This window comes from Microsporum canis, genomic scaffold (assembly GCF_000151145.1).
Source record: "Microsporum canis CBS 113480 supercont1.9 genomic scaffold, whole genome shotgun sequence".
In the NCBI taxonomy this organism is placed as follows: domain Eukaryota; kingdom Fungi; phylum Ascomycota; class Eurotiomycetes; order Onygenales; family Arthrodermataceae; genus Microsporum; species Microsporum canis.
In genome coordinates this window covers 123417-141531 of record NW_003299161.1, presented here as the reverse complement: position 1 = coordinate 141531, position 18115 = coordinate 123417, and the positions used below count along the sequence as shown (strand labels likewise).

Below are 18115 nucleotides of genomic sequence, written 5' to 3'. Positions count from 1 at the left end.
GTCACCGCAAGCTTATCCTTTCTGATTATCCAACAATATACCCCCTGAAGTATTCTGGCTATTATCTACTTTATACCCGTTTACTCTGCCCCAGAAGCACATTCACCCTTGTATAAACCGGCTGCCTAGCAGGCTACCGTATTTTACGATTGTCTGTATGTGAAATAACACCGAGCATGTGTTGCCCAGCATGGCCATCTTGACCCTGCCCATCGAGGATGCGTTGGCCTCATAGACTCTATGGCATAATACTACCTGCCGTCCCTGCTATCCCTACCGTTCATATATCAATATACCTTGCCATTGCTTTCTATAGACTTCGCTTGTATTGGGCAAAGGGACGCTATGCGTCCAGATACTTTGATCAATAGGTATATATATCAGACCTAGAACGCCCTGAGAAATCATACATCAGCATCACAAACTCACTCCTGCTCAAAATGCTGCCACGTGCCGTTATTTTGCTCCTTTTATTTTCAATCCACGTCTTCTGCCAGGACAACGAGACTTTTCCCGGGTTATATCCCATTGCGCCTGAGGGGAACGATAATGTCTCCCCCTCGATGCCCAGTTACATGTACCTAATGGCAATATTTTTGGCAGGTTCGCTGCGATGATCCTAACAAGCTCTGTTCTGATCCTTGCGACCCACAGCAAGGCACAAACATGGTAAATGCCTATGCGGCCCAAAACGATGGGAAAGAGCACTCTCAGATCAACTTCTGCGACCAATATTTTGACCTCCGGAGTCTCGGAGGTGCAATGGCATACGGTCTAGGACAGCTTTATACTAAAGATCGCTTTCACCTTGATAATTACATCAATAGAGGCAAAGTAGCATCCGGCCCTTTTCTGCGGTCGTATTCTAACACAAGCTGTATAGCAAGCGTCTTTTACCACGAAGTTTCACACCTAACGTATTTTGTTAACTCACCCCCCATATCGTCGATTGGGAAATACGTTTACGAACGTCTAATAATAAATACGTGTGGCAACCAGCGTATCAAGCACTATACACTAAAATCCTTGCGCGCGCTACCTTCCGACAAAGCTACAGCTACTACTCGGGGCAGAGTGCTGACAATTATGCTAATTTTGCACTGGCCAAATACGTCAAGGCCAGAGTATATCGAAGTGGATAAGGACACGAGCGCAGTCAAGGCATATCTCAATGCTTGTCCGAACTAGTATATACATCTGTCAAACCTCGATATGTGCCCACCCTAAATACAGGCTCACTCATTTGACCGAGTGGCAGATATTGATAATATCATTCCTTACTCCCGCACATCCTCATGTCTACAAAATAGTAGAGTAGTAAATACCTTAGTAACTAAATAAGTATAGGAAAAGGTAATAAATAGGCGTAGAATTAAATAATAATAATAGATAGGGCTATACTATAGCTATTTATTCCGATACGGCCAAACTTCTTATAAAAGACTGATTATGTCATCAGATGCATCGATCTTCGACTTCGACTTCGACTTCTTCTTCCCTTGCTGGCCTCGAGATGGACACGCCTCTTGTGATCGGGGAGCTACGCACGCTGAAGCAGGATGAAGCCTCTGCTGTGCTAGAAGAGATCGCTCGCATCGAACGGCGCACATTCCCGACCTCTGAGGCGATGCAGTTCGACATGAGCCTGTGGCGGAAGAAGCCAAACTCGCGAGTCATCTACGGCCGGACAAGGGCGGAGAGCAAGACGGCCGGAGGTGCAGAGGCAGTGGTAGCCTACGCAGTGTACGTGCGGGTGAAGGAGAAGGCCCTGCTGCACAAGATATGCGTCGAAGGAGGGCACCGCGGCCGGGGCGTGGGGAGGCAGATGATGGCCTATATCGAGGACCAGCTGCGGCGAGAAGGGTGCCAGGCGGTCCATCTCTGGGTCGACGGCGAGCGGACGGCGGCTCGACGGCTCTACCGCAGCCGTGGCTTCGAACAGACCGGGCTTGTGGACGATTACTACGGCAATGGCAGGACTGGCATCAAGATGGCCCTCGACTTGGTTTAACCGGTTCAAGCCAGCCGTCGACGGCTACATGATGGCCAGACGGTCAGTCGACAACAAGGACTACCTCGGAACCGGCATACATAGTTGTATAAACACCGCATCCTTGCATCCTTGCCGTGGAAGCCTTGATTCTACCCAACGCCCCGATAGACAGTCCAACCTATACTCTAGCAGTCACTCCATGCATCTTCACTGCATACACACACATATATCTTTCTACTTCTATATACATAATCAGTCCTCTATAAAAAGAAAAGGAAGAAAAAAACTGCTGGCGTTTAACTTTTCTGGGCGCACAACTTTTAGCAACTTCTTTCGCCCCGCCAAAACATCGTAAAGTAGACGATAAGACGTTTTTAATGACGGTATAAGCCAGAGGAAGACGAAACCAAAGGAGGGAAAACGCCTTTTCTTCTATCAACCGCTTCTTCATCTTCTTACGCTTCTCTGATTTTAACGACTTCTACCATCCTTGTCACGCTGGGCTTCGTTCAGCCCTAACCTAACTAAACCTCCCAAAAAAGTCATCAAGCAGCCAACCTGCACGGCAAATCCTCCCTCTTCCTCGTCCTCCTTTTCTACTCTTCCTTGCTCTGCTCTCACGATCTGGCTCCTCCGACTCGAAAGCGGACGCTCGACTCCTACTGCCTCTCGCTCGCTGACACCGTTCTTCGCCTCGTTCGCATAGTCCTAGTCTAAACCCCCCCCCCCCCCCCCCCCGCCCGCCTCCCTCTTCTCTGGTGCATGAGAGTTTGCGCACCCTGCCGAACCGGCCTGTATATATACTGCTAGAATCATGGGACAGACGCTGTCTCAGCCGATAGTTACAAAGGTGAGCTGTCGGGCTGCCTCGAAGGAAAATTGACTGTGTGGCTAATAGGCTGAAAATAGGAGTCGGAAGAGGGCGAGGATGATTGTGTGGTGTATGGGCTGTCGGCGATGCAGGGATGGAGGATCTCGATGGAAGACGCTCACGCTGCTGTGCTGGATCTTCAGGCCAAATACTTGGACAAGAGCCACGGGCCGACCAGTCCTGATAAGCGTCTGTCCTTCTTTGGCGTATACGACGGCCATGGCGGGGAGCAGATGGCGCTCTATGCGGGCGAGCATGTCCACCGGATCGTGGCCAGGCAGGAATCCTTTGCCAGAGGCGACATCGAACAGGCTCTCAGAGACGGCTTTCTAGCTACGGACCGTGCCATCCTAGAGGGTAGTATTCTTCCTCTCTCACACTCTCTTTTATTCCTTTCGTTTATAATACACTGACTGACGGCTGGTAATAGACCCCCAATACGAGAATGAAATCTCTGGCTGCACAGCTTCGGTTGCTATAATTTCAAGGGACAAGATTAGAGTGGTATGCTGGCTGTTCATATATCCCCGATATACATGTTCTGACGTGGTATAGGCGAACGCCGGAGACTCGAGATCCGTCTTGGGTGTCAAGGGAAGAGCAAAACCGCTCTCATTCGACCATAAACCGCAGAACGCAGGTACATCCCCTCGGTTAGCACAGCCCTACCGACACCAGTTTAACAGTTTTGAACAGGCGAGAAGGCACGGATAAGCGCTGCGGGCGGCTTCGTCGACTTTGGCAGAGTCAATGGGAACCTGGCCCTCTCTCGAGCCCTGGGTGACTTTGAATTCAAGCGCGCCGCAGATCTAACTCCCGAGCAGCAGATTGTAACTGCCAACCCCGATGTCACAACTCATGAGGTTACCGAAGATGATGAATTCCTAGTTGTTGCCTGTGATGGTTGGTTTCTCCCCGTCTTGCAGCTTGTCAATGCAAAGATCTAACGCTACGACCAGGAATATGGGACTGCCAGTCGTCGCAGGCCGTAATAGAATTTGTCAGGAGAGGCATTGCTGCGAAACAGGAGCTATACCGTATCTGTGAGAACATGATGGATAACTGTCTCTCCTCGAACCCGGAGACCGGTGGCCTGGGCTGTGACAACATGACCATGGTCATCATAGGGCTACTACACGGCAAAACCAAAGAGGAGTGGTACAATACCATTGCCGAGAGAGTCGCAAATGGAGATGGCCCCTGTGCTCCACCGGAATATGGTGAGACCCTCCCGAATGCAGAACGTTGAATTGTTAGGTCTTTCTTTTTAAATACCAGCGTTTTCTTCTTCTTCTTCTGCCTCTTTTGAAATATATAAACTCCTGACCTCTTCTAACATCCTCTAAATAGCGAGTTTCCGTGGCCCGGGCGTCCGTCAGCAGTTTGACGAAGGGGCTGATGGATATGATTCAGCCGGCCCAGCCGGCCGGTCTGGAAGAATCATCCTCCTTGGAGACGGTACTGAGATGCTAACAGATATGGGCGACGAAGACATGTTCGATAGCGCGGATGAGGATAAGGATCTAGAAAGCCAAGTCCGGAGAGAAGCCACCGAAGAAGACAAGGACGGAGAGAAGCCTCGGGAGCCCGAACAAAAGGAACGAGAGGGCATGACGGGTCCGCAGGCCAGCCAACGGTCAACGGCCTCCTCCAGCGAAGGCCTGACCGAATCCCCCCGTGTCATCTCTGCCTCCCCCCTTCCAACCGCCGACTCTTCGCCCAACTCCGTGTCAGACACCAGCAAACCGCCCTCCTCGTAGTTTTTGGCCAGGAAACGGGGGCGGGGACAGGAAGGGGGCAAAGGACAGCATCGTTTATTTACCCCAACTCACCTACCCGGCCGGGGCATTATTGTCCTTTTTTTTCTCACTCCATCCCCTTGTGTCAGAATATGCAAAAGATGACCCCAGGCTTGGGTGAAACCACGACTATGACCTGCAAATGTGTTTAATTAGTTACATCGTTCTTCTGGCCAACGTGCAAGGGCGAATCTACATTTTTCCATTCTTCTTCTTCTTTTTTCCTGACTACGGTCAAGCCCTGGCTCCATCTACTTGTTCGAAGGCCGCACTCGATCCGCCATGGAGTGCTAACTAGGGCTCTAACGAAGCTAGCTGATGGAATCCGAGGACTCTTCCCCTTCCTCTGCTTCGCCGTCTGCCACCTACCATGTTACTATCTGTTTTGCATATCCTTTTTAACAGGAGGAATACGTCTATCAAGGGTTGACGATACACCGAAACGGTTGGTTTGAGGGAGCAAAAAAAAAAAAAAACAACGACAGACAACTATATAAAAGGGATTTATCTGGTCTCATCGACTTGGTTCTTTTTCAATGGAATATCGGGTGTCTTTTTCTTTTCTTCTTCTTCTTTCTTCGTTTCTTTTCTTCTGCTGCTCGTCCTGATCTGGGGGCATTTCTTCTATATTTCAGACTTCTCCCTCTTTCTCTCATCTTCTATGGATGGCTTGACAGGCGAGGCGCATGACTCTTCTTGCATTTGTCCTTTCAATCCAACGTTCGCATAGTTGCTGTCTTGATCGATAGCTGCTGGTGGGTTTGATGCTATACTCGTATTGATGTATATATTATGGTCACTGGCTATCATATACGCATCGCCATACAACTCACACGAATCCAGATTGATGATACGATCTCTATACACAGTGCCAACAGGTAATTGAATATAGCGAGCCCATCATAATGCTTGATCAAATGTTGTAAATAAAAAATCCCTGGAACAAAAGCTGATCCACCCGCCGGCGCCCCTGAAAACGAAATTTTGTTGGAAAGCTGAACTTGTTATTTCAACTTCGTCTCTGCAAAACGAACGAGAGAACGACTTTCAGCTTCCAATGCTTGCCTACGAGTATTAGCTGGTTTCCTCCCGTCAGAGGCAGTTCTATTTTAGCATTCCACGATGTCGCCGCCGGCTTCGACCACGAAACGGAAGCGGAGCTCCTCACATCTACAAGCTGCACCCGCATCAGAACCAGCACCGCCAGCCTCCCCGGCAGAGCTGCTCCAGCCTACCTCTCGCGACGCATCTGGTGAAGATGCAGGCGACTCTACTGCTGCTACAGCTTCTCCCGTCCTGAAGCACAAGAATGCCGGGCCAGATGTGCCGCCTGTCAAGCGGGCTCGACGCCGGTCTGTTGCCGAGGACCTGAAGCATAGGTCTGGCGCACACGAAGGCGTGAGCAGCCGTGCAACAAGTAACATCGACCCCGGTGAGCCGTCAGAGACTACGGAGGCGAGTGTTGATATTGAAAACCGGGCAAAGCGGCGGGCTGAGTCGCGGCAGGAGGAGCGCGAGCGCCTCAAGCCAGCTACGCATGCCGGAATTCAGGATCCCAAGGGGTACCATACCAATCCTCCCCCAACAAACCGGCCGGTGAGAGTGTATGCGGATGGGGTTTTCGACCTCTTCCATCTCGGGTACGTATTACACGGCAGACGTATCATGGGCATTGCTAATGGATTTACAGACATATGCGCCAACTAGAGCAAGCTAAGAACCTGATTCCAAACACGTACCTGATCGTTGGGGTGACTGGAGACGCGGAGACGCATAAACGAAAGGGCCTGACAGTCTTGAACGAGGTGGAGAGGGCAGAGACCATACGCCACTGCAAATGGGTCGATGAAGTGATACCAAATTGTCCCTGGATAGTGACCCCAGAGTTCCTGGAGGAGCATCAGATCGACTACGTGGCTCACGACGACCTGCCTTATGGAGCTGATGAAGGAGACGACATCTACTCTCCGATCAAGCAGATGGGCAAATTCCTCGTTACCCAGAGGACAGAGGGAGTCAGCACAACCGGCATCATCACCAAGTAGGTCTATCATCTAAGTTCGATTCCAATAAAGATTGACTTTAACCAAATCATGTAAATAGGGTGGTTCGTGACTATGATAAATACATAGCTCGCCAGTTCAAGAGAGGAGCCTCCAGACAGGAGCTGAACGTTTCCTGGGTGAAGAAGAACGAGCTTGAAATCAAACGACACGTCACGGAGCTCCGTAATGCCATCAAGAATAACTGGTCTACTACCGGGCAGGAGTTGAGCAAAGAGATCCGTCAGTTATGGCAGAACAGCCGGCCTACCAGCCCTACACGACAAGAAGCCGGTCCCAATTGGGGATCCAGAGCCCATCTACAGGCCGAACCCCCCAGCAGACCAGAAAGCCCAGGCGTGGCCGGTAGAAGCGAAGACTTTGCTACGGGATACAGCTTGGGACTAATTGGCGGAGTGCGGTCATGGGTATGTCTCCCTCCCTCACACACACACGCACGCACGCACGCACATATATATATATATATAAATGCTACAGACTCAGCAATACTGACACGTCTTCTAGATGATGAGAAGCCGGACCTCGCTCCATAACACAGCAAGCCAACCAGTGTCGCCGTCGGGGAGTGACGAGGAAACCGAACGGAATGTTTCGACTAGAAAGGAGTGATTCTTTATTACTTTATATACCTAATGTATGCAACTTCGGAACTATGAAAATGATAGCAAGCAAAAAAGTACGCCGTCTGATGCGAATTTTCTACACGTTATCCTGTCTTCCCTCGGGAGAATGTTTCAACCTTACTGGCAGCTCTGGTTGAACGGGGGCTCCTATGTGTTTTTTTAAACTGTACAAACATAATATATTCACCTCTATGACTCTATGTAAAGACTGCTATACATTAGTTGAAGCTGGGCTTTTGTCTATTTGACAAGAACTAATCATGCTATCTACATCGTAATTTATGTCCGGGTAAAATATTTCTTTGCCGAGACAGAGACTGCATCTTTTACTCAGCCTACATAGAACAAAACTACCCAGCGAGACGGCCCATTCTATCTACACACCAAAACGGAATTAATATCAGGAAGCCTCTCGTCTGCGCAATGTCGGGTGAGCCCAGCGCTCGAGGAGTTTCCCACCAGCCAGGAGAGTCGTTGATAAACAGCGAAGAGCCCATAGCGACTCCCATTGAAGGACACCATGAAGGGCATCATGAAGGACAACAGACTGCCAGCGGCCCAAGCGATAGCTGTGAAGCTGCTCCCGGTTCAAAAGCGTTTGCAAGCCCATCTCGATGGCTCCAGCAGGTGTGGCAGATCTGGTTGCAGGGTAAAGGAATGCTGCTGGTTCTGCTCGCGCAGTTCTTTGGAGCTACCATGAACGTCATGGCGAGGCTGCTGGAGCGAGATGGGCCTCACGGTAAAGGCATGGCTCCCTTTCAGGTGCGTTTCTTGCTGCCGTCTTATCTAGTTAATTGTACTACGGGCTGACATGCGGCAATGTGCAACATGTAGATTTTACTCGTTCGTATGCCCGCAACCGCCCTGTTCAGCTTCATATATATGTGGTATATGAAGGTCCCTGATCCTCTGGGAGCGCCAGCCATACGGCCACTCTTGATACTTCGCGGTATTAGTGGGTTTATAGGAGTGCTGAGCCTGTATTACTCCCTCATATACCTGCCTCTCTCCGAAGCCACCGTCTTGACCTTTTTGACGCCAATCGCCTCTTGCTATGTGGCGTCCTTCGTCATGCCAAACGAGAGGTTTACAAAGAGACAGCAGTTGGCCGGAGTAATATCGATTCTCGGGGTCGTTCTCATTGCAAGGCCAGTGGCACTCTTCCCAAAAAGCCCAACGGAGCAGGAATCCGCCAGTATGCTGCCACAGAGCAATTCGTTCCTTACGAGACTCTTTGCAGCCAGCGGGAGCTCACAGGATCCTGATATAAAGCAGCATCTTCTTGCTGTTGCAGCAGCTCTCGTGGGAGTGGTGGGAGCAACAACGGCATACACCATGATCCGCAAAATCGGGCGTCGTGCTCACCCTCTCGTGAGCGTCAATTACTTCGCCCTTTCAACTTCAGTCATGTGTCTCATTGCTGTTCTGTTCATCCCCTCTGTTAGCCTGAGGCTCCCTGCCAACCTCACCGAGCTTCTTCTGCTCATCAGCCTGGGCCTTTGTGGATTTGTCTTTCAGTATCTTCTGACGGCCGGCCTTTCGTATGTGCCCCCGAAAATTGATGGAAAGCCCTCCACCCATGGCTCTAGTGCCACATCTATGTTATATCTACAGATTATCTTTGCGTTGTTCTATGACAAGGTTATATGGAACACCACTCCGTCATCTACCAGCTTGCTTGGATCTACGATCATTCTACTGAGTGCCTTGTATGTGGCACTTTCAGCTGGGCGTGATAAAAAGGCCGACAACGGTAGCCAGACAAAACCTGGGGAGACCTCCCAACATCCTGAGAACAGCAATGACGAGCACGATGTCGAGCACCAAGCCTTGCCCAAGCCGTGGACTGCTCGGGATCGTGCATCGGCTGATGAAGGCGAGACTGAAGCCTTACTGGGCCGCCGTCGCGGTGGTTGAGTTATGATCATTACTAGAATAAAAATGAAAGACTGTTTTGGATGGTTCATCTATAATGACGACTTTTTATGAGACCTAGTACATAGATTTGAATCCAGGCTAGGCATATTAAGCTTGATGTGAGAATGTGAATAGGTCCACTGGATATCAATGGTAATTATACAAAGACTTGAGTAGGTCAAAAGGGTATATAACAAAAGTGGTATATAAGTTAACAATATATACTGTTTTATCCTTGCAATATCTTCTATGCCTAGACAAAAGTAAACGTATCCCCTCCCTTTTCTAACAGCATGCTTCGAACCCTAGCCGTGCCCACAATCCTCTCTAGCTTCAGAGCATCCCACTTTGAGAAAAGAACTCGTAGCGTAGGAGTGGTAGTTGTGCCGCCAGGAGCAGTTCCCAGATACTCGACTACTTCTCCCCAAAATATGGGATTGTCGGGTAGCCCATACATAATGATATTGCTGACACCTCGAATATTATATCGGCGGAAGTGATGTGCTCGCTCCGTATAGAGTAGAACGGAATGTCTTCCATTCATAAAATGGCTTCGGGCCTTTGATGAGTCCTGTACAGATGTGTACTCTGATATCAAGCCAAACGATATATTAGCAGTCTGGGAGGAATTGGCAAAGTGGTTCCGTACGCGGACAAAATCTAGGTATGAAGGGATGAATATGAGTGTCCCGCCTAACTTCCCCTTTCCAGAGCTTGTCTCTGTCCAGCTGCGTGAAAGGTTGGCTAGAACTGTTCGAGTGAAGTACTGGAAGCGAGCTTCCGGGTCTTTGAGAGGTGAAAGCGAATCGAAGCGAGAGAATGTTTGCTTGATGGAAATTGGTAGTCGGAGATTTAGAATGGCACCGTCATATTTTGGCATTATTTTTGCTTTTCCGAAGGCATTTTGCATCTGTGAATTGTACAGCGCGTTGAGCTCTGGAGTATTGAAAGCCGAAAAGACGAGTGTTTGCCGTAGGAACTTTGCATGGCCGTCAAGGTACCATTGCCTTACTCGGCTAAAATCACAGCCATGCGCCTCTTTTGGCTGAAGGTTGAGGTTGGAGAATATGTATTCAACATGCTCCCAATTCTGCATTATAAGGGCATCTGCATGATCTACAATGACCATCTCAATTGAGGAAAGGAAATCATTTTCAAGTTTCTTCCCCCTATAATAATAAAAACGTCAGTCCTTGGTTCATAAAGCATAGAATTGGCTTTCACTTACCCTTCCTTTTCTATTGCAGTTCGTAGCCCGAGCGGACTTGCAATAATAATATCAGAGCTATAAAACTGTGAAAATAATTTGAGAGATTTCCTTGTGAACTTCAGACCAAGTCGGAACATGTCATCGTCATTTCCTCCAAACAGCTCCTTGAAGTCATCTGTTTTGTTGACCCAGCCATCATTATCAGCCGCGGAGAAGCTGTCCATGAATCTTTTCTTGTTTTCTTGCTGTTCCATGGGGAAAAGCTTAGTGAGAGAGTCGACTAGACGAACGCATGCCTGTCGAGTTGGTAGGATTATCAGCACTTTAGGCCTTGTAAATCCTTGATCTCTTAGTTCAATGTCGCCTCCGTCTTCCTTTGACAAGATCGCACTGTTCTTGATCACGCGGTCTCTAGTTTTTAGAACATGGTTTAAAGCATGTAGACAATATATGTCCCGCAGCTTAGCAGAGTTTTGAGTCGTTCTCGAGCAAAAAAAGGTATCACGGTATCCGAATATGTATGGCGTAAGGCAGGTGCTAAGAGGGTCGAATGAGATGGCACTCCTTGCTAATTTTCGCTTGAGCTAGCAGTGTATTAGTGAATGAACATTCGAGAATCTTAAGCGTTTCAAAGATCAAATAAAATACCTTAAGATCAACTGGTGTAGGGGTCGTAGGCAAAACGACACTTGTTGCTTGCTCTACATCCGGACTACATGCCACAGCATACAATCCATCAATTAGGTCCGACTTTATAGAGCGCCATCGCCGAGAACAAGCTTCAATCTTCTGAGATAGTTCAGATTCATCAGGATTTCCAAAGTGGCTTTCAAACGGATCATTTCTGCCTATACAGATGGGGGAAACAATTAGTCAAAGCACAATTAGAGCTTCAAGAGGAATTTTCAGAGGAGCTAACCGTCAGTTACGAGGCCATCGATGTCATCCTCCAAATGTGAATCTGCATCGTCTATAATTTCATCCTCCGATTCCTCCATATCAACCAATTCGTTCCCAGGATCGACATCTCCCTCTACAGGTATAGGTAGTTCAGAGAGGCTCGTATGTTGTTCATTAGGCCTAATTTTTCGTTTCTTACGCGCTGGTTCGTTCGATTTGGCATCATTGTTCAACAGCTTCAAAAGAGTGCTGTATGAATTCTCTCGCGGTTGGTCGTCAAGGTCGCTCCCGGAAGATACAACAGATCCTTCGCTATCGCCCGGTTCCTCGACCGGTTCCACATTCGCACGTTCTTCATCTCCAGACGAGTTATCCTCACTGTAAACACGAATTAGTATGTTGTAAGCGATAATAATAGCTTGATCTTCGAATAACAAACCTCACATCCTTGAGTCTCGAGGTCTCAAACTTCCGTCCCCTACCCCGGCCAGGTTTAGAACCTCTGCCTCGATGGGCCCCAGCTCTTTTATGATGGACTGCCATAATCTCTGGCCATAAAAGAAGCCAGTTAATAACCAACCCCAACTAATTGACGCGGCGAATCTTTCACTTGTAGTTATGTACATGAAGCCGTCGGTTTTTTTTATATCTTTTTTTTCCCTGATCTCGATCTTATCTTATCTAAGCGTAGAAAATTTCCCGCCACACACAAATAGTTAACGAAACATCCAAAGCAGAACTTCAATCTTCAAGCCGCCAAAAAGAGCACATCCAGGACGAGTCATTGAACAAAAGACCTCACGGACAAAACTGCCGGCTCCTCTCGCAATCATGGCTGACACTGGCTCATTTATCCATATTGCGCGGCCCCTGGGACCAGCGACTATAGGAGTTGCGCCCACAACTGCCCCTCTCAACGTTATCATACAGCCCCAGGTAAGCTAAACGCAAGAGTAGATGGCACAGGTCGCATAGGCTGAAGTGAGACGATGATCTAGGCTATCTTTTCGATTCTTGACCACTCCCTTCGACGCAATGCTGACCAAGAACGAGTTATCGGCACTCTGCTTGGCACTCGATCTGAAGATGGGACAGAGGTTGAGATCCGCACCTGTTTCGCTGTCGGCCACACAGAGACCACCGACCAGGTCGAGGTGGATATGGAGTACCAGAAGCAGATGCTCTCTCTTCACCTAAAAGCCAACCCCAAAGAAGTTCTTGTCGGGTGGTATGCAACCTCGTCGGAGCTAAACACATTTTCGGCTTTGATTCAAAATTTTTACGGTGGACATGGCGACGGAACATGGCCTCATCCAGCAGTCCACTTGACTGTCTCTACCGAGCCCGGCAAGGATATCGTGACCAGGACATATATTTCTGCACCGGTGGGTGTCACAACGGAGCGAGCTGCAGATAGTGCGGCATTTATACCGGTGCCTTATGAGATCAGATACGGCGATGCGGAGAAGAACGGTCTGGAGGCGATCGCGGCGGCAAAGGATAGGGAAGACCGATCGACGAATCTCTTCACAGACATCGACAACCTGGAAAGATCTATTGAAGAAGTCATCGGCATGATCGATCGAGTTTCGAGATATGTGGAGTCGGTAATGGATGAGGAGGCACCTGCTTCCACCGCCCTTGGCCAGTTTCTACTGAACGCCCTTGCACTTGCACCAAAGGTGGATGCTGCTGAGATCGAAAGTGACTTGTACGTGTTCAACTTTTATACCACGTTTCATATTTCCTATTATATCTATGGAGCCGAGCTAAACTAACTCGTTTGACAGTAACAAACATATCCAGGACGTGCTTGTGGTCTCGTACCTTGCCAACTCCATCCGCACACAAATGGAGCTCTCCAACCGACTTGCAACCGCCCAGCTTACTTTGGGAGGTGGTGGTGATGGTGGCAACACCACTGGAAACACGGGAGAATCAGGCGGCCAACGTGGTCACCGGACAAACAGAGGTCGAGGTGGACAACGTGGTAGTGCTCAAGCCGAAGAGTTGCGAGCTTAAGCAATATCAGGATTTTCTACCTTCATCACCTTCCCCAGTCTTAACTGTAGTCATGGAACTGGCAGGTCGTTCGGTAAATTTACTTTTGGAGTCGTGCTTCGCGTCGGTTGTGGGAGTACGAAGGCGTCTTTGGAGTTATATTTGCATTATGCCCACAATAAAAAAAAGGGGGGGCTTTTTAACCAGGTAGACGAATGAAACGATTTTCATGCTTCTGCTAGAAGGCCGTGGTAAAGTGGGACAACGCCGTATTATTGTTGGCTGTGACAAGGATTGTTAATATTTGACCATGCGCTCTCATCGTAATAAGAGGTCCTTGATAGGCGACACTAAGTGGTGCCTAGGATAGCGTTGGAAATATTGCTACCCCCTTCACCATTATGATCCTTTCATAACTCTTTGATGGCGTGAGTGGGTAATCCTCATACAAGCATACAAAGATACTCTGTGATTGTTGGGTATCTGGCGGGGTGGTGTATGCTCAAGTATCGAATAGCCCAACTTTATGGAGGACGAAGGATAATGATTAACTCATATGGATCACAGAGCTTTGGGGTAACCAATGGGGAAGAACTTTGTTAAGATAGACCGCCATCAATAGAACCTAGCTTACGTTTCTTGCCTGTATTACCAGCAGACGGGTCCGTTGTGTTGCGCTTTTTATACTTCCCTCGCTTCCCCTTGGTTCTTGGGACCGAAGTGCCATCTTTTGAGAGTGTGTCGTCTTGTATGCCAGCCGCATCAGCCAAGTCAGCCAATTCCGCCTTGGAGGCCTCCTTTAAGCCGCCACCCAATCGGTCATCGTTTTGGTCAAAAGCCTTTCTTGCTTCTTTGAGCTCACGTTCAAGGCGGAATAGCTCCTGCACACGACCGAGCTTGACGGGGTCTCGTCGTAAAATGAAACGAAAGTCATCGGCCTTGACTTTTTGTCGGTTTGAATAGTTGGCGACCTGGGCCGCTTCGTGGCAAGTCTCAATAATGAAATCGGTCACAATTTCATCCAGCACGCGAACTGTTTCAGCGTTGGGTTCCTGGGGGAAATTGGAATGAGGAGTCGTGTCACCATAGGCGTAGAGCAGTTGTCGAACTAAATCAAATATCAAATGTTAGAAACAGAGGCCCAGGAAGACGTGCACACTATGTCATACTTTCATTGCCAAAGCTCAGTTGACCCTGATGCCTTGTCAGACGCACTCTTGGTTCCGACATGACCGTGTCGTCCTATGCTCTTCCTTGCGGCTATCCTGATGGGCAGAAGCTTGATAAAAAGCGATCTCTTCTCTTCGACAACGAAATGTCCACACAGAAAATGCTGAAGATGGAGAAAGTTGAAAGATCGAAAGAAGTTGAGAATCGCCAAAAGCGCCTCTTAGCGCGCGTTTAATACAGTCGGAGCCAAGCGCTGTGTTTGTCACGTGATTGTCCCTTGATCCATCAATTTCGTTCAAAGCAAAGAAAAAAGAGAAACAAATAAAAGGGCAAAAAGACACCTTCAGGCTGCAGTTTGCTTATAAGAGATCAAGAGTCTACTTACGACCGCCATGGTATGCTAATAGTTTTATTCTGGCGTGTAATACCGTGTTAGGGATGTATTTATCTGACTGAGTCCCTAGGCTGCTCTGTTTAATTTCCAGTCTCTTCTACTAGTGATCCTTTTGATCATCTGTACAAGTGCTTATGCACACAGTATAATGCCTGGAATCATGGACCGCCATCAAAACGGGTACTATCTAATCCTTTTTTCTGACTATATATCCGTATATACCTGGATTCTGTCCTTGCTAACTCCCCATAGCTTTTTCGGCATATTCTGGAAATGTGCGCGGGTCGGCGAGCGATTAAGTCCATATGTCAGTATTTGCTGCATAATTATGGCCGTAAGTTTAGATTCCATAAGATGTAAAAATCAATCCCTCTCTGACTGTGGGAAATAGATCTCCCTCTTCCTAGGGAATTAGCAACTTGGCACTTGATACATGGTCTTTTTCCTTTCCTTCGTTTATCTTGAAATTTGGCGCGTATGTGGTTTAAAGGAGTACTACTTTTTAAAGAATTCATGAGCTCTACCCATAATTCTACGAAATAATGGTTTGTAGACAACAGAAACGATATCAAGAGGAGGGAGATATATATTACGTGCGGGTCATTTATTCGTGTCAATTATCTATTGTATCATCATATATAATACAATACACCTATAATACATTATGCACGATGCTCTTGCAAGCATTAACACTCTTCGACAGCCGACTTGCCTTTCTCCAACTCAGACTCAGAGTCAAGGTGATCAAGGATTGTACGAAGAAGCTCTTGGTTCTCAATAAATCCCAAGGCCTTGACGGTGTGACCATCAGGGCTCCAAGACTGCCTCTCCATCTCCTTCAGCGCTTTAGCTGCTGCTTCGACCATCTGATTGGAAGCATATCCCCTGATGAGGGTGTTCCAGGACACATCATTGATTTCTACTCCGCGATCTTTCATCGTTTGGTGAAGTTTCTCCGCTGCCTCTATCTGGTTATGAGATATTAATGTATTTAATAATATCGTCCAAGTTCGTTTCGATGGTTGCGCTGGTAAAGGTGAAAGTGGGTCACAGCCCTGGCCTCTCGCTACATAGAGAGCTGTTTCTGAGAGAGGTTGGAGCATATACTTGAGAAGCATGAAACAGTTCGGTATCATCCGAGATTCAAACCGAAGCGCCATGAGAAAGCTATTAAAGACATAATCTGTTGAAACCAGAGGTGTAATTAGAGGATGTCCGCTAGCCACCAGTTTCTGAAAGCGTGTAAAGTACTCCCAAACTTTGTCAGGGTCAGGCTGCGTCCTTAGGTACGCCGTGATCATGATACCTAGGGATTGGTTCGAAGGGGGAGATTTCGATGCTGAAAGTACTTGGTCATTCTGGCTGTATGGAACCAGCCCTAGGTCGACCAGTGGCTGTAATTGGTGTGCTCTTTTATAAACGTTAAGCATTTTATGAAAGGTTTCCATGGCACCTTTCTGTCCTGGGCCCGTACTATTAGGGAGTAATAGAATTGCATGCAACGTTTTGCTGACAATATGTGGATGTGTTGACAGGGTCTTGACTTTCGTAATCTTGTGGAGTATGTGGTCTACCTTTTCATAATCCCTAAGACGAACAGCATTGTGTAGTATTAATAGGTACGTATGGGAGTCTGGTGTAACCCCTTGGCTTTCCATCAGCTGAACTATCTGCAGCGCAGTGTCCAAGTCGTCCGATTTCGAAGCGTTAGATACCACAATATTATATATAGACAAATCAGGCTGTACTCCCATCTGCAGGATTTGTGGTAATATTTCAAACGTGATGTTGCCATCATCTTTGCGAGTGTAACGGTCTAGTTTTAAAAGGTTGCAGCACCGGTCCGTAACTGTTGGAGATTTATGATATTTCTGGGGTTCAAACCGAGTCATAAGAAGGCGCAATGAGTTCAAAGCTTCCGGGATGTTGCCTTGCTTGGTAAAAAGGTCTGTAAAGCATAGTAAGGTCTCCAGAGAGAGAAACTTTTGACGTTTTATAACGTGCTTAAAGCCCTTTAATAGGATATGAGGCTCGCAGTATTTCAGATAAAGCCGAAACCCGCTCTGTGAGCCCATCGACAGGTGGGGCAGGACTTCTGGCCTGAGGCAATGTCGCAATGTATGAATATACCTCTTTTTCGATTTTGGGGAGCTCAGAAAATCTGCAATATGAAAAGTTTCAAGATAGATAAAGCAATCTGCAACCATGGGGAAAGAGGGAGAAAAGCGGGTGGTTGTAGCCTCTAAAAACCGTAGAGCTCTCAATGGTGAATGTAACAGTAGCCACAGAATCATAAGAGGCCATCGCCTGGCGGCTTCATTTCGACATAAGCGCCGCCACCGTGTAGAAGGGGGAGGCGCGGTGCGGGGAGAGCCCAAAATACCCTTGATCCACCCAGGCACAATATCAGAATCCTCAGTGCTCAACATTTTCCATGTTTCAGAAACGGGAACATTATTGCGTTTATTGGCGTATAGCGTCTTCAAGTTTTGTTTCCATTTCGGATGAATTTGGGAAAGCGGATAGAGAGACATTTCTCTGACCAGGTACTCATCAGAGTACACATCACGGTCTGTAGAGGATCGAATTTCTGCACATTCACTTTCAATTGCCGCACGCAATTCCCGTCTCTGTGGCCGTGATAAATTATAGCCTTTTAGATACCTCAAAGGTGCATTAATTGGGGGTTCAACACTGCGGGAGGTCGTCAACCGTTGGTTTGGGCAAGGAACGTGAACCTCTGCGCATTTAGGCATATGTTTAGCTCGAGGCTGCGGTTGTTGCGGCATGATATGTGTTCCATTGTCTTTATGATGTCTTCTATCATCCAATTCCCGACGCTGTGATGAGCTATTCCGCCTGGATGATATCTTGGAGCCCCGAATGCCTGCATCATGGGGCTGCCGAGGAGATGAAAGCTCTGATTTCGATTCGTTGTGGCAGCTGCTTACAGTAGAAGCATATTTCGGCGAAGGTGAGAGTGAGGAGAGCTGTTTTCGAGCAATTGATATGGTTTGCGGTCTCCGGACAGAGTCAACAGGAGCAATGGTTGACAGAATATCAAATAGCTGTGAGCGTAGGCCTCTCCTCCCACTGCCCAGAGGGCTCATAACTCTGTCAGGTCTCTTATGGAGTCGTTTCCCATAACTTATTGGGGAGACTGAGGGAAAATAT

General features: G+C 48.0%; 9 protein-coding genes across 9 annotated transcripts; 6 read left to right on the top strand and 3 right to left on the bottom strand.

The window, feature by feature from the left end:
- Positions 1 to 1459: 1459 nt before the first annotated feature.
- MCYG_08507 (acetyltransferase) lies at positions 1460 to 2011 on the top strand (the record flags this gene model as incomplete). The annotated part of the gene is made up of 1 exon (XM_002842630.1): positions 1460 to 2011. The coding sequence occupies one exon, from the start codon at positions 1460 to 1462 to the stop codon at positions 2009 to 2011; it is 552 nt and encodes a 183-aa protein (XP_002842676.1).
- A 796-nt stretch (positions 2012 to 2807) lies between these two features.
- MCYG_08506 (protein phosphatase 2C Ptc2) lies at positions 2808 to 4624 on the top strand (the record flags this gene model as incomplete). Its single annotated transcript, XM_002842629.1, has 7 exons — positions 2808 to 2843; positions 2903 to 3221; positions 3295 to 3368; positions 3420 to 3504; positions 3561 to 3767; positions 3824 to 4084; positions 4215 to 4624. The coding sequence occupies 7 exons, from the start codon at positions 2808 to 2810 to the stop codon at positions 4622 to 4624; spliced, it is 1392 nt and encodes a 463-aa protein (XP_002842675.1).
- Positions 4625 to 5785: 1161 nt separating this feature from the next.
- On the top strand, positions 5786 to 7335 carry MCYG_08505 (phosphorylcholine transferase; the record flags this gene model as incomplete). The annotated part of the gene is made up of 4 exons (XM_002842628.1): positions 5786 to 6303; positions 6354 to 6704; positions 6767 to 7133; positions 7231 to 7335. 4 exons carry the CDS (start codon positions 5786 to 5788, stop codon positions 7333 to 7335), a joined length of 1341 nt encoding a protein of 446 aa, XP_002842674.1.
- Positions 7336 to 7772: 437 nt separating this feature from the next.
- MCYG_08504 (conserved hypothetical protein) lies at positions 7773 to 9266 on the top strand (the record flags this gene model as incomplete). The annotated part of the gene is made up of 2 exons (XM_002842627.1): positions 7773 to 8111; positions 8184 to 9266. The coding sequence occupies 2 exons, from the start codon at positions 7773 to 7775 to the stop codon at positions 9264 to 9266; spliced, it is 1422 nt and encodes a 473-aa protein (XP_002842673.1).
- A 253-nt stretch (positions 9267 to 9519) lies between these two features.
- MCYG_08503 (digestive organ expansion factor) lies at positions 9520 to 11919 on the bottom strand (the record flags this gene model as incomplete). The annotated part of the gene is made up of 5 exons (XM_002842626.1): positions 9520 to 10435; positions 10495 to 11060; positions 11125 to 11324; positions 11396 to 11754; positions 11816 to 11919. The coding sequence occupies 5 exons, from the start codon at positions 11917 to 11919 to the stop codon at positions 9520 to 9522; spliced, it is 2145 nt and encodes a 714-aa protein (XP_002842672.1).
- A 178-nt stretch (positions 11920 to 12097) lies between these two features.
- MCYG_08502 (eukaryotic translation initiation factor 3 subunit F) lies at positions 12098 to 13398 on the top strand (the record flags this gene model as incomplete). The annotated part of the gene is made up of 3 exons (XM_002842625.1): positions 12098 to 12312; positions 12375 to 13087; positions 13167 to 13398. 3 exons carry the CDS (start codon positions 12208 to 12210, stop codon positions 13396 to 13398), a joined length of 1050 nt encoding a protein of 349 aa, XP_002842671.1.
- A 578-nt stretch (positions 13399 to 13976) lies between these two features.
- Positions 13977 to 14941, bottom strand: MCYG_08501 (FUN81 protein; the record flags this gene model as incomplete). Its single annotated transcript, XM_002842624.1, has 3 exons — positions 13977 to 14485; positions 14593 to 14710; positions 14933 to 14941. The coding sequence occupies 3 exons, from the start codon at positions 14939 to 14941 to the stop codon at positions 13977 to 13979; spliced, it is 636 nt and encodes a 211-aa protein (XP_002842670.1).
- Positions 14942 to 14944: 3 nt separating this feature from the next.
- On the top strand, positions 14945 to 15332 carry MCYG_08500 (transmembrane protein 167; the record flags this gene model as incomplete). The annotated part of the gene is made up of 2 exons (XM_002842623.1): positions 14945 to 14968; positions 15012 to 15332. The coding sequence occupies 2 exons, from the start codon at positions 14945 to 14947 to the stop codon at positions 15330 to 15332; spliced, it is 345 nt and encodes a 114-aa protein (XP_002842669.1).
- Positions 15333 to 15627: 295 nt separating this feature from the next.
- On the bottom strand, positions 15628 to 18051 carry MCYG_08499 (pentatricopeptide repeat protein; the record flags this gene model as incomplete). The annotated part of the gene is made up of 1 exon (XM_002842622.1): positions 15628 to 18051. The coding sequence occupies one exon, from the start codon at positions 18049 to 18051 to the stop codon at positions 15628 to 15630; it is 2424 nt and encodes an 807-aa protein (XP_002842668.1).
- Between the last annotated feature and the right edge of the window lie 64 nt (positions 18052 to 18115).